Source organism: Poecilia reticulata, linkage group LG14 (genome assembly GCF_000633615.1).
Source record: "Poecilia reticulata strain Guanapo linkage group LG14, Guppy_female_1.0+MT, whole genome shotgun sequence".
Taxonomy (NCBI): domain Eukaryota; kingdom Metazoa; phylum Chordata; class Actinopteri; order Cyprinodontiformes; family Poeciliidae; genus Poecilia; species Poecilia reticulata.
In genome coordinates, this window is record NC_024344.1 from 16,615,827 (window position 1) to 16,631,044 (window position 15,218).

General features: G+C 41.6%; 2 protein-coding genes across 6 annotated transcripts in view; both read right to left on the bottom strand.

Moving 5' to 3' along the window:
• Nucleotides 1–369: 369 nt before the first annotated feature.
• On the bottom strand, nt 370–8,847 carry ca4a (carbonic anhydrase IV a). The gene is made up of 8 exons (XM_008428108.2): nt 8,624–8,847; nt 3,960–4,004; nt 3,045–3,209; nt 2,831–2,976; nt 2,645–2,737; nt 2,491–2,557; nt 2,241–2,404; nt 370–2,153 (listed from the first exon to the last, which is right to left on the bottom strand). The coding sequence occupies exons 1-8, from the start codon at nt 8,757–8,759 to the stop codon at nt 1,974–1,976; spliced, it is 996 nt and encodes a 331-aa protein (XP_008426330.1). The 5' UTR covers nt 8,760–8,847; the 3' UTR covers nt 370–1,973.
• A 4,446-nt stretch (nt 8,848–13,293) lies between these two features.
• mtmr4 (myotubularin related protein 4) overlaps nt 13,294–15,218 on the bottom strand; it is a 45,940-nt gene continuing 44,015 nt past the window's right edge. For 3 of the 5 annotated variants that reach the window (XM_008428111.2, XM_008428112.2, XM_017308657.1), the window contains one exon: nt 14,707–14,884. In XM_008428111.2, the coding sequence (XP_008426333.1) occupies nt 14,707–14,884 (178 nt within the window). Of the gene's footprint in view, nt 14,885–15,218 lie in introns of all 5 variants that reach the window. The other 2 variants (XM_008428109.2, XM_008428110.2) reach the window with 1 other exon arrangement.

Genomic DNA, 15,218 nt, shown 5'->3' on the forward strand with positions numbered 1-15,218 from the left:
ACAAGTATGTGAATGTGAGAAAATGTGGAAAAGCTGTAAAAGTAAATACTTTGGTCAAACCCTGTTAGGTTCTGCAGATGCACTGAACAAGAAAATGGAGCTCCAGCTTAATAAAACTGTTAATTTGTCACATGCAATCAAATTAAGTTTGTCAAACTTAATTTATTTACATTTGCGTAACACGACAGCTTAATAAACAAAATATATTTACACAGACAATCTAAATTTGATTACTTGTAGGAAATTAGCTCAGTTTTTTGTTTTTTTTGTTTTTTGAATCAAATTTTTTTAGTTTTATTTTTTGATGGAGGTAATGCAGAGTTTGGACTTGAGTGCTCGATTTGTGGTCATGCAAACAGAAGCCGGCATCTTTAAAAAGTCATATAGTTTATTTAGCAACAGTAACATTCTATTTTTATACGACACTTTCAAGCATTACAACCCGGAGTCCCAAACACTTCAAGAGTACAAATAAACAGTTTCAAGCTTCATACATAGGTTTGCATTCTATATGAATGGCGCAATACATAAATAACAATAACTGTGCATCGCATCTCTTAATATGCACACTCAGTACATAAATACGTGTGTAAAATGACACCACATAGAAATATAACTGGATTCTGAAGCAATGGAAAATACACAGATGATCCTTCCTCACTGTAACAACAGTCCTTGCTGCCAAATTGCACATATTCCTCTCTATAAATGGCAATGTTTTCTTGAAACAAAAAACAAAACAAAATGACAACAAAATAGAGCTGAGCAGGGTACGACTCTCTGTCAACAATTATCCATACATCCGAATGCCGGTAATACAAGCCATGGAAACGACTGCGGTTTTGAAAAACAAGCTCCTGTGAAATTGAAGCGCCTGTTCTGGGGAAACACTTTGTGAATTTGGGAAGCCCACTTCCAGCAGCCAGGTAGTTTATCTCAAACATCTGGAGCATCACAGCATGCAGTCATGCTCTTCAAATATGATGTGCATAAAAACCTTGGTTATGTGGCTGTGATCCGTCTTTAACAGCGGGCTGGTGCTATCTTCGACTCCTGGGATGTTAGCATCTGTGTCTTTGCCCCCAAGTGACTCTGTGGACAGGGAGTCTGCCAGGCTTTCAGGATTTCATGCAGCTGTTCTTCATGGTTTCTGGTGAGCTACAGCAAGGCCTCCCTCACATGCAGGTTCAGAACAGAGCTGCTGACCGGTCTGAGGGGCCTTGACCCGACTGCAGAGGTGACCTGCTGTACTTTATGAGATCTGCATTCTCCTTTGACGTCTCGCTTTGAATTGCGGTGCTTTTTTTTTTTTTTTTTTTTTTTTACGACTCAGTCTATCTATAACTATTACTCCATCCCTTTCACATGCTCCGTTAATAACAATACATCATGTGCCAAGTCATGGGGCTGACCCGTAAACCATTGGCAACTCACACTGGTATTAACAGATACTAAATTTACCTGACATTGGACAAGGTGGATGAGTTAACATAAAAACTAAAGTTGTGAAAAGAGAGAGAGAGAGAGAGTGTGTGTGTGTGTGTGTGTGCGTGCGTGCGTGCGTGCGTGCGTGCGTGCGTGCGTGCGTGCGTGCGTGCGCACTGGTTCTCAGAACAGAGCTTCAAAGAGAAAATCAAAATCCAGTCCAAAGAGAAGACTTGGTGTTGAGTTTGATTACCCAGGTAGATTTCCCAGTAACTTGATTTATGGCACATTCATAAGAGATACTACTTCACTACTACATGCATGGATGCTGATTGAACCCTTACGTCACCTTCCTTGAGGCGTTTCTAACACACCTCCGTCATTTGGGTCACAAGGGGGGAAACACCAATTGAGCGATCCCTACACTACGACGTGGTCCATTGTCTTTTTGCAAACGTGTCAGAACTACGTTGGAGTCTCAGCTGAGGACCGGCGTAGGTCTGTTGGGTCTTATCGATGTCGCAGTGCAGCGTGGGATGACTCGCTTGTTAGTTGGGCTGGGACAGCCCCAGTGCCGTTGTGAGGGCAGCCGCGAGGAGGGCTGAGCTGACCCAGAGCGTGGCGCCTGCTGAGCGGTACACCAGTCGGCCGTTGAGGGGCTGGACAGGCCTGAAGTTGTTTACCATCGATGTGCCGTCGTAGAACTGGACCGTGGAGAAAGCTTTCATCTGCAAGAGAAGATTGATGCAAATGTTGAGCTGCAGATTGAGGAAAAAGACTCAAAGTTAACATAAAATGTCATCTCTTGTTCTAACCTGGTCCATGCTCAGAGGGATAGGGGTTTCAAACACAGTCCAGACCACAGACTCGGAACACGGCGGGGTGGTCAGGGAACCCCTGTAGCGGTAGTAGGAAGTCAGTTTCTGCTCAGGAGGGATCAGCTGTGCCAGGGAGATGGAGGGCAGAGAGAAGCTCACATCTGAAAACACAAACACCGCCATGTTAGCCACACGGCTACGAGCAACCAAGGTTTTGGAATTTTGTGCAGAAACTTTCAACACCTACTTTTTGATGCGACACTTTGCACCCCATTGATGATGGTGTCGTACATTCGGTTTGGACTCTTGGACACCTTAACACAAACAGAAAGACATGTGATAAGTGTCTTATTGTTGTAAGAAATGTGAGCAAACTATAAAAAAGAGTTAAGCAGAATTACCTCATAGAAAAACCCGAGAACTGCGACCCCGTTTGGATCCCGCAGGGCTGTTGTCAGGTCGGCATAACTGCTCTTCATGTGAACGATGTGCAACTGAAAAAGAAAGTTTACTGCCATCAGTGTAAAGTTCATGGTTCAGCTGATGTCCAAGCTAGAGTTTTATACATATATCTGGTGGTCTGTTACCTCCATGGGGTACTGCTCCCCGTCGATGGTGTGTTCAGAGCCGGGCCCGCCATCTTTGCCCCAGTGCAGGTGAAACTGCACGGCCTTGTATGTGGTCGACAGGTCTCCGCCCGAGATGGTGCTGGTTATAGGAATGTTGACCTTAACTGGAACAGACACAGTGTGAGCACAAACGCCTTCAAAGCTTTCGAAGGTCACTTGACGTTGCGCTCACCCGAGTGGCCGTTGTTGGTGAGAGAATTTTTGAAGGTCTGCTGGTAGTTTTTGAACTCTATCGGAGTCAGACGCTCATCTTTCACAGTCTTCCTGGTGACGATATTGATGGGTGACTGGGATTTTCCTCCACAGTCCACGTTGCCGCCGGCCCACTTCTCTGGTACTAAAACAGTAGGAACACTAGTGATGACTGACTGCTGTCGAGATGTTTGAGGAGATGACAATCAATTTGTTCCAGAATCGTCAGATTAAGAGTCCCACAGGGATGATCAACTGGTCCTTTGTTTTTCTCTGCATTTCATTAAGTAATACATTGGATTGACTTTTGTAGTGATGATTATGTGGATCCATTTTTTTATTTCAGAAATATGCTTATAACAGGGCAAAAGGCAATTCCAAAATGTAAACATTTATAGAGGACAGATTGATATAAGCAGGAAATCATTGTTTAGATTGTCTAAACCATGACAATATAAACCATTGTCATGGTTTAGATTTAGGCTAAAATGATTTCAAAACTACTTTTTTCTCTTAATTATCCATATTAATGGTTAATTATATGGTTTTTTGTTGTTTTCCTTTGCTTGTGATGTTATTGTAACCATGTTAAAGGTCAGAATCTTACCAAATTATCTTAACATGACAAGAATAGTCTGAAGAAATTCAATGGAATAATAACACATGACCTCAGTTTTAACATTTGTTTAAACCATCTGTTTAAAAATATGTTTCAATGCTTTATTTACACATGACTGATAGATAAGAGGGCCTGTGTACTTTTTTTGCCTGATATATACAAGTCCTAACCAAATTCTAAACATGTTAAACAATGGAATTTATTTGTCAAATCACTATCACGCGTTTTCCTTAAAAAATGAGTCATCATTTTACCTTAACTTCTGGAAAAACTCACCGTTGCACGGATGATCGCAGGTTGACTGGCTGTAGTAGCACCAGCCTGAAATAGAAACAATAGTTTATTTACCAAATGTTAGCGTTTATTTTTCCGCTGTGATGAATGCAAGCCGTCTGAATGTCAGTCACGTTCACTTCTGACTGACAGCAACAAGCTGCAGCTTTCTGTCAGAGCTGAAAGGGAAGTTTTCATGTTGGCGTGTCGTCTGGCAGGAGTCCAGGAGGATTTTATGCACATATACAAATATCGCCTCATATAACTGGTTTATTTTGCTTTGCTTCTGAAAACAGGGTATTGTCCTTGTGGATGTTTGCTCTTGTTATTTAAACTGTAAAGTAAGCTTCCTAGTGATTCCATTCAATAAAAAGTTGTCGCTTTATCTTTCGGCCTCATCAGAGTAAACATAGAGCTCCACCTCAAACTGTTTATTAGTAATCTGCTATTAGTTTGCATGTTTCCTCCTTTTGCTCTGAGAAATCAAATATTTATAAAATTATATATCTATTAGACTGAAGAATAACGGGGAGGGTCTCCTTCTTGGAGCAAACTGTTTAGGACTTCAATGCTTGGTTCCTCTGTCATCCTGATTGTTTTTGTTTCTGCTAAGATTTGAAAATATGCAAAACCTCAGGGTCAAATATTTTTAGAGGAAAAATCTACCACAGAATATTAGAAGATGCTCATGTCTATGATACATTTTTTAAAATGTGTTATTGAATTGGTCTTACAGGATTTACATACATTTGGGCACTGATGGGGGCTGGGAGGGTTTAAGTGGACATCTTGCAAACTCAGAAATTTCTAATTACTTTTAGTCACTACAGCCTGGATGGTGAGCGGATTAAAGGGCCGTAATTAATCTCCAACACTGTCTGGAGGCTCCAGTAGGTCTGCAGGTAAATGTGAAAACACCCACAGCTGTGTGAGGTCTTCAAAGACATGCCAACTACAAAGCAGAGCTGATAGATCTCGGGACGCTATTTATAGAACCAATGAGTTGCCATAATAAGATTATTCTTCACTTGATAATATGTGGGTTTTAGCTTTAGAATAGATAACTATATCAACATTTTAGTTCTTGGTTCGAGAAAAATGTTGATACGGTCCATTCGAGTCCCAAAATTAAAACTTGACTGAAATTTGAAACAACCCACATTGGAAAGCTAAATGGAGCACATTGATATAGTTAACGGAGACAAAAAAAAATCCCACAATGGCAGGAAAACTTCCAGGAGTCACAGGGAAGCTTTAAGATGAATGCTGTGTCAGCCGAGGGTTTGTTTTTGCTGGTTTTGTTGCCTGAGAAATGTATAATTTGTCTGTTATAATGAAAATGGAGGACTAGCATTAGCTTAGCTGGTTGTTAAAGTTAGCTTAAAACGGACGAAGGGCTAAAAGCTTCTAAAGAGGAGAAAATCTCAACGCTGGTAAAACTGCCTAATAGCAGGGTTGGGAGTTACTGTAAAAAAATTAAGATAAATATATTTTTTAAATTACATGAATGTATTATGTAATGAGAGAGAGTCCACAATAAGTTGTATGATTTAAGCTACTAGGCTAATACCAGTCCACCAGTAGTGAAAAGAATAGGTGTAAAACAAAACAAAACAAAACAAAAAAGCGTCCAATGTATTAATCTATTATTAAAAGTCACGCTTTCTGAATACACAGATCTACAAATACGGGAAATCTATTTGTCAGAAGGAGAATTGCACAACATTGTTACTAATCAGGCGTTGGATAGTTATTAATCGATAACCCTCTTCAATTACAAAATGCCTATTTTTTTTATTGTTCTCAATTGCTGGTCTTCATTATCCAATCAGATGTCGGTCCGCTCCAGCCTGGACCAATGGGCGGTTTTTATCCCTGTGAGCAGAGCGAACAATGCTGTGAGCGGCTTTCAGTGGATCTGAAGGCTGTGCCGGTGAGCAGAAGCCAGCGGGAAGAAAGCAAACACGCTCCGGTCTGGTCAGATCTGAAACTCCCTGAAATGTGAGCACAAACGCAGCATTTCAAAGCCATGGTGTGGGGCGCGCGACACGGATCTATCCGCTGCTCCCACGCGCGCGCACAGACACGAGTTTCTGGATGAATGGTGGACATTACGGAGCTGTCGACGCAAACGCTTCGTTCTGGCGGAAATTTGCGCAATTCACAGCACAACTTTCACCTGCATGACATCGACAGAACTTCGGATTTAGCAGAACTTAGGCAAACACACACACACACACACACACACACACACACACACACACACACACACACACACACACACACACACAGAGCGGATACTCAAGACTCAAGGTGTGTATTTTTTGCACTACATGCCAAACACTATGCGGTGGAAAACCAACACTGCACCTCAACCTGAACACACCGGCGTCCTCTTGAAGAAACGTGGTGGTGGCAGCATCATACTGTGGGGATGCTTTTTATTTTCTTCTACCCGTTAGACATATCAATAGTTAGGAATTTATCTAGGTTAAAGTTTCAATCGATTGTGTTAACAAAACTCTGTGATTGATGCGAACTAAAAAAAACTGACAGGCTCACTATTTTTGTTGTTTTACATTTTTTTTGGTTTGTTATTCAATCAGAGCATGAATATATGTTTACAACTATTAATAACCTTTTGGTGGTGTGATATCCTATTTAAACTGTTATTAGCTTATTTGATAATGTGTGAAGTTAAATTTCGGACCTTGGTTTGTGTTGTGGGGTTCTGAATGTATAGGCAGGAATAACTACATATATTCAGGCAAAATGACAGTCTGTAGCTGTCTACATATTGTCAAAAAAAAGGAACTTTTGATTATTTTTTTCCCCCCCCTTGTCAGCTGTCAGAGATTTCTTGGCAACATATTTTCAAAAAGCACCACTGGTCATTTTCCTTCCACTTCTGTCTAAACTTTGTGTTGGTCTTTCACATAAAATCCTAACCAAGTATATTGTAGCTTTTAGGGCACAATGGGTGAGGATTTAGAGGGTTTTTTTTTTGTGTGTGTGTTTAATTTCTAGGTTTTGTTTCCCTGAGTCTCTGTGGTTTCCTGTCTCTTCCCCCTTGATTACTTCCCAGGTGTGTCTTGTTCCCTAATTACCCTCCCTGTGTATTCAAGTCCACCTGTGTCCTTTGTCTCTTGTCGGGTCCTTGTTCTCTGTGCCAGTCTGTTCAGTCGTGGACCTTTTGCCTTCCGTTCTTCTCTGCTGTGCTGCCTGTATGTTTGGATTTTGTTTTTGTGGATTTTTAATTAAAACCATCATTTCTCTTCATTCTACCTGGGTCCTGCTGCGTTTGCCTCACCTCCACCACACCATATCATGACGCAATGTGACAAAACCTGAAACATTAAATGGAAATGAATGTTGTTTGTAAGACGCTACACATCAATTCTTTGTCATAATTTAGTATAAATGTTATTGCATCCTCTGCTGTCGTCTTCTGAAGTGGCTTCTGTTAGCTGGAGCAAAAGCGGACTATCACTGTTCTCTGTGTTTAATGTCTCTGTGCAAACATCTGGAACTCCAACAGAGTTTCAGTGAGTCTGATTCCTGCACAGCTCCGGGATTCTTCCTTTTCCTTCACAGCTGGCTTAAACGGCCCCTTTTCATTCTGCCCCATTAGAAACATCGTAAACATGTAAATGACTGCAACTCTGGCCAAGTTGGCGCATCTTTAGTAGCGGAAAACGACACGTAAAATCTGGAGAGCGCCGCTGCGCCTTTTATGCGCAAAGCCCCGGAGGTCACAGAGCGGCTCAGTGCGGGATGACGGACACCATGAGGGCTGCAGAGGGGCTAATTAGCTCCTTAATGACCCTCAGCTCTTCACATGGGAATCGGTCCGACACTTTGAGTCGTCTGCGCAATCTGATCTGACTGCTGCTCTTCATGCGTAATTTTGACGCTCCGGGTGATTTCGATAACGTCTGCGCTTTAGAGCGCAAACGAGACCCTTTTGCGACCCGTCGTTGTTTATTTGGAGACGTGATCGTCTGGCACGACGCGGATCTATGCGGCAAACGGCACCCCGCAATCTGTCACAGACCGACTCCGCGCGGAACCGAGCAGGTGCGCCACCAGAGAGAGGACGGTGTCCGACGTCCTCACGGGCAAATGAGGGAATCACAGCATGCGTCTCCGCCTCACGCCTTTGTGGATGGGGGTGGGGGGAGATGGGGGTGAGGGGGGTGCAGGGACCCCTCTCCTGCCCTCCCACGCAGCTCGCAGTCAGTTCAGGACGCGCTTTGGAGAGCCTCGTCCCGTGTGACGGACGGGGCAGGTGCGGCTGTCCCGCCGCTCGGCTCCTGGTAATTTTATCCGAGGAGCGATCTATCATGCGCACACGTCTGTCTCGTTTTTAAATTTTTAATCACCTCTCTCCCTCTCTTCCGTCTTTGTGGAATTAGAGAATATTTAAACTGGGAACCAAATCAATCTTATTCTACCGTCTCAATAAAACAGCAACAAAGACAGGTGCGCACATCTCCGCATCCAAGTACAGTTAACATTAGAAATAAGTGAGTACAGAAAATGATCATGAGCATTATTAATCAACAACAAAATTATTTTCTAAACTGTCCCTTGATTTAACCGTTAAAATCCTTTTTTTTTTTTTTTTTTTTTTGCGCAAATGAATAAAATCAGGAGTGGTGACCTACCTCCTGCTCCGGCGCACACCGTGCAGAGGGATGAGAGCAGCACGGGGAGGATCAGCAGCTGCTGCATGTTGGAGCGTCTCTGAATGAGCCGAGAGAAAGCGACACAATGACTCGATTCCCTCCGATGTGATCGCATTCCTCAGGGCGGGCGGTGGGGGTCCTTACTTATCTATCAGCACGCAACCAAAGGAAGGGAAGAACGCTTGGCGCCTCCTCCTTTTCGGGTATCGCCTCTCTGCGGTGATCAGAGTCCGAGTGACAGGGGCCCCATCAATTGGCTCCCGGTGAGAGAGGGAGCCGATTTTTTATTTTTTTTTTCCAAAAAAAGAACGCAATAGTTGAGTCAAGCAGCTTCCTGATGATCTGTGATGAAATCAGAAAGACCTGATCATGACTCAGTCATGTAGGCCCTCAAAGGGATCAGAAGCATTACAAAAAAATTCTTTAAGTTAAATGATTATTTTAATTATTCAAACCAAATGGTCTGGATCGGAGGCATTTTTTTTTTAAACCAGCTGACAGCGTCATGCAAACTCTGAACTCAACTCAAAGGGGAAATTAAATGTTCTGACGAACTGCCACCCTCACTCTTTCCTACCGTAGCGCATCTCGACAGCTCATAATTATATGAGGCCCGAGTCTGATTAGGGACCCCGCTCCCATCATGCTAATGCTAATATATGTTTTAAATTCTCCAAGTACCAAGGCAACAACTGAACCGCACATCTCACGAATTATTTTTTTAATGTTACGTGGCTTTTAAACAGCACTGGAAATGTCACAGGAAAAATCTTTTTCACGTATTAGTTTTAAAGACAAGATAGGAACATCATAGCTGTTTATTAATATCGTCTTTATGTAAACTGCTATGAAATTTGTGGACTTGCCGTTTTAAAAATGTAGAAGTCAGTTTTGTTCTTCGCCCCAACTCTGATCAGTTTCAACCTCAATATATTATTTATTTGTTCATTTAAATTATGTTCATTTATTTGTCCATCCAAATTAAGAGTTATTTATTGCAGGTAAGACATTACTGGTATGTGATCACCCTGTAGGATCCCAATTCCAAAATTTGGGACTTCCCCTTTTAGCAGCTTTTTGTGGCTCATTAATTCACTTGAGCAAAAAAAAAAAGTTTAATAATAGACAGTTATTATATTTATATACTTACCTTTATAAATAATAGTGAGAAAACTCGAGATAACATGTTTTAGTGTTCAGTGGTTGAACACAGAGGATTCACAATGATCACTCATACACCAGATACATTATTTACAAAATTATGACAGCAGACGTTTTACTTTAAATGACAAATAGGAAACTTGACAAAATGTTAAAACCTTTAAAAAATATAGAAAAATGATATTTCTGATGAGCAAAAATACAAACGTTAGCTTCTGTATTCTGTGTGGGATGACAAACACTCTTATGAGGGTGTGTGTGTGTGTGTGTGTGCTGCTGGCCTGAGGGGCTAAAGCAGCAGCGCTGCTTGTTTATGCCTTGGGCCGGCTGTGATTTTGCCTCAGTATGCTGCATCAGTATCAGCAGAACTGATGTGAGGAGCTCCAGATGTACTGCAGTTGGATTTCATGAGGACTTTCTGCACTTGAACCATCAATGTTTTCATATATAACATGGAACAGAAAAAAATCTCAACATGCTTGGAGAATTTAGCACTTATATTAGCATCAGTGTGGTGGGCGACGGGTTTAACAGGGAGCGGGACCAATTATAAAAAAAATAAATAAATGCCTTCACTCAGATTTGAATAATTTAATCATCATTTAGCTTCAGCCTAAAGATTTTTCCAATGTTTCTGATCTTTTGAGTCAGGATGTTTTCATTTACTCGCTCTGATGATTTATAATTTTGCACGAATTCATATAGTTTAGGACAAATTCTAATCTAATTTAAGCCGGATTTAAATTTGACCAGACCCAAAGGAGAAATTAGAGATTTAATCACAACACAACGACCAAACAATGGATGAAGATGTTTAGGACATATTTCACCAATACGATTCTCACCTTTGAACTGCTAGCATCATGGAAAACTTCCCACAGGTGTCAACAATCTGAAGGATCCACAGGATGGACGGGAGGCACAGACACCCATCTGACCTTGACGGCCCTACTGGACTCATCAAACTACAGTTTAAAAGCTCACCCAGGATGAGAACTGAGGAAATCTTTTTCCTTTAATAATCCTTACACGTACAGACATTTTAATGAATTTTAAATCTATTTAAACTCGACAATCAAAATCTTGTAGAAGCCAGTTTAAATTCAAGCTGAGTATTTGTGAAACCGATCCCATCTGACGAGCTCTCGGTGACCTCTGACCTGACTCAGGAGGGATTAGCTCTGCTTGCATACACCTGAGAGAAACGTGTCAAAAACTGTAAATTTTCAGGCGCAGCGCGGCCGTGGAAATGGCCGTAGTGCAAAGGTTTGCAAAAAATAAAAATAAAAATATCGCAGCACTCCACCTGAACTTTTCCAACCATAAAAAGTTGGGAGCTGTCACCTTTTATTTTCATTCACCTTGTGGAGCCCTAGATTAGCATCAGCTTGAATTATTGATCATGCTGAGTTAACATTAACAGCAGTTCTTCTTAAAAGCAGGACTTGGCTTGTGTTTCACTTCTGGAAAAAACGACACGCTTCCAAGTAACTGCAATGAAACTCTGTGGAAGTCCAGCCCTCCTGCAGCCGACGCCAGAAATTTACATACACTGAATAAAGATATTTTTATCTCGCTGTCTGAAGTTTAGTCTCACCAAAGCTTTCTCTTTTTAAGTTAGTTAGAATTAGCAAAATCATTTCAATTTGCTAAATGCCAGAAAATGTGGTCAGATCATTTTTTTTAGAGATGATTCAGCAATTTTCTTTGAATTCAGAAGTTTACATATTTGGTCAGAATCACGGATAACTGTGTGACTTTTTAAGCATCATGAGACTCATGCAGATTAACTTCTACTTTCCTTACAAGTCTTCCAAAAAAAAAAAAAATATATATATATATATATATATATATATATAAAAAAGAGGAACTTTATTCACTCATACCAGAAAAAGAAATGAGTTAATATCTCACTTTGAAGTCACGTAAAACTCTTGATTTGATTGGTTGAAGGTTCTGTGTTTGTGTTTCTGTTGGTGAATAAACGCCATCTAGTGGCATCAAGAGTCGCTGCAGCAGCCACCGAAGACTAAAATGAAAGGAAAAAAAAAAAAATCTCCCGGACAGTAAAAGCTTTTCTGTGGAGTTGGGATTATTCCATGCTTGCCTGAAAAAATAAACAAGTAGAACAAAATGAGTTAATGTTCACGCATGAATTTTCTGAGCTCAGTTTACCTCAACACTCTCTGCATCAGGTGTCTCTATGGAGTAGCAGCAAGAGTAAAGCTGAAAGCGTCCCGTAGGAAGTCCTGTTTACAGTTCCCAACAAGCCGTGTAGGGGGCGCTGCAAACTTGGGAAAGTCTGATCAAATTAGATCGAAATGTAATTTGTGTCCCAGAGCAGCATCTAAGGCAAAAAAAAGCAACACTTCAAATCACCATAAACACATTATCTGCCTGTGAAACACGGTGGTGGCAGCATCATGCTGTTGCTGTGTGGTAAGAAAACCTGATAGAGACTGAGTAACACTTAATGTTTACCTCCAGGAGGCAATCTGAGCATCAGATCAAAGCCGTTTTGGAATGACCTAGTCAAAGTCCAGACCTGTGGTAAGACTTTAACCCTTTCATGCATGAATTATGATCCTTTGTCAGGATTTCTTTCCAATTTTTTATTTTATTTTCTTAAGACAAAAAAAGGTAGGAAAACCTTCGTAAAAAAAAAAAAATTCTTATGTTTTTTAGATGATCAATTGTAATTTTCTCCAAATACATAGTTATTATTTGAAAAATACATCAGTAGTATTGTTCGTTAGGGGTTATTTGATGTCACAATTTTTGTTTTTTTTTTTACCTGCAAGCGTCGTCAACAGTTGAAGGAGGGACCGGGTTGGACGGCGTGCTTTTGTCTGTCGGCCATATTGGATGCAACAAAAATTTCTTGCATTTGCAGCTGATGGCCAGCAGTTGATGGTGCATTTTATGATGCATTAGTGTCCAATTCAGTGGTCTGTGTGCATTTATAACATAAAAATCCACAAGACGCACAAGAACGTGGCTTTTAGACAGCTGTCCACTGTAGTGGCCACTATGCATGAAAGGGTTAAAAAAGTCTCTCCATTCAATCTGATTGAGGCTAAAATAGTTTGTAAAGAATCTGGTGGAAAGATTAGCTAAAATTGTGCAGATTTTACACCATCATCAGGTTTTTCTCTAATCTCAGAATATATTAATACAATTAGCCTTTCAAAACTTTCTTTTGTAAAAAAATAAATAAGAAAAGTTGAAAACCAAGAATCTTTTTACTTTGATGGTCTTTTGTATCAAAACCGACAAAAAGCTCTGGAGGTGAACACTGAATCAGGATGTTTTTATTTCATACTGCCAAATGTTCAGCGTCTCAATATAAAAATTAATGCTTATTTATTGGGATAAATGTGATATTAACTCTCTACAATGGAGCAGCCGTTTCCTCCATGCTGACGTCACTAGAAGTGCTTAAAAGGCTGAAGGTTTTGGGAGTCAGTGATTTTTGACAGACACAGGTATCGAGTTGATATGATGGTTTATTTTTAACTCATGGGATTTCAGTTTTACAGTGCATTTTCTTTACAACAATTATTAGGTAACGGGTTTTAGCCATCACTACTGATCAGATAAGAGCTTGTTACATTTTTGATCGCCTTGAAAATTTAGACTTCGATATCGTGCAAAAACAACATCGCAAACATTACACAACGGTTAAACCCAGAAACGGTTTGCTAATTCAGTTATATCCCATCGTTGTCTTTATCTAAACTCAACAATTTGTTAATCTTAATTTAAATCAGTGTTATTAAGCAGCTAAATATTTGCACCAATAAATCATACACAGACGTAGCCAATTAGAAACCTGCTGCTGTTCAGAAAAAAAAAAAAAAGGCTTTTAAAAGTAGACAAAAACCAAATATGGCACTATTGATTCAAGAAACAACCAGTAGACACAAAAACATTTTTTAGGGGGAGGAAAGAGATGGGAGACAAAAGAAAAAAAAGAAAAAAAAAAAAAAGAAAATCTGGGTATTCTGTATCCAGTTCACAAGCTTGAGATGTTCAGACGAGAGTTTCGGCACAAAGTCGTCACGGAAAAGCCGCCAGCACCTTTAAAATCTCACATCCCGACTCCCGTCTTCCACTTTCCTCTCAGCCGTCGTCTCCGAAAAAACAAGCGGCGATGTTCGGGGCGTCCGACGCCGCGACCGAGCGAAGCAGCGACAAACACAGAACCACGTTGACTGTGCACACACAGAAGGTCTGAGAACACGCGGCAGCGACAAACACTTAAAGGACTCCAGCGAGAACGGAAACGGTATCCAGTCTTCCCCAGGGCGCGTTACATTCCGGCTCTAAGGAATAAGATGAGTTAGCAAAGTAAACAGCAGATTTCTCCCTTTTTGCTCAAGTTTGGTCTCCCTCAAATACACAACAGCTAGTAGTGCACAAAATAAAAATACAAAATTAGACTTTTAAATACTGTAGCAGCATTGTTTTTCTTTCCTCTTTTAAAGTCGCCTCCAGTGGTACAGGCGGAGGCCGTCGGGAGCCCCCCCCGACACGCGAAGGTAGAGCGATTGTCCTCTGGGGAGCGAGACGGAGTCCAGCCAGGATGGTGGACAAAGGAGGTGGACAGAGACGGGACGTCATGTCGGGGTGAACAGAGGGGGACAGGGGGCAGCAGGACGCTGCAGCGCTCCGGGCTGAAAAAATGTCCCAACAGTATCATCGTCACCTCCGCTTCCCGCTAACCTGCGTCACACCTTCTAGTCTCGGGCGCCTCTGCGTTTCAAGACAAAAAGTCTCTTTCGTAGCCCCTCCGTAGCCATGACGACGGCGCATCGAGGAGGTCGCCAACGGGGTGTCGCTCTGCTCCAAAGCGAGCAGGGCGGAGCAGAGGTGGTCGCCACGCGTCGCTGTGCGTCCTCTCAGCTGGACGCCGTGGCGATGGCCTTCTTGAGCTGCTGGCTGCGGATCTCGCGGGTGCGACACTCCAGCAGGTGGTCGTGGCAGGTGTTGCACACCAGCACCGGGTCGTACAGCTGCTGGTCCGGGATGGGCAGCTTCAGGTGGCAGCAGTCTTTGCAGAACACGTTACCACAGTTCCTGCAGGAAAAAACCCCCCAAAAAAACAAAAAAAACAATGGGGTTCTGACTGCAGGTCTAAAGATGTTTCCTGCTTGAAAACGAACAACTCGGTCAACAGATGTATGTAGCGGCTCAGATGCTAAATGTTTGACGCATTTATGGAAAGAAAACAAAAAAAATTCCATAAAATTTTCTAATAGTGGTACAGAGATGACAGCGGACATAATCAGGCTTTTTTTAAAAATTATAGTTGGTGATCTTACAGAACCGCTGTGCATTTAACACTTTTGAATGACAAACTCAACTTGTGTGCATTGTTCCAAAAAGCTGCTGTTACAAATAAGCTGCTCTA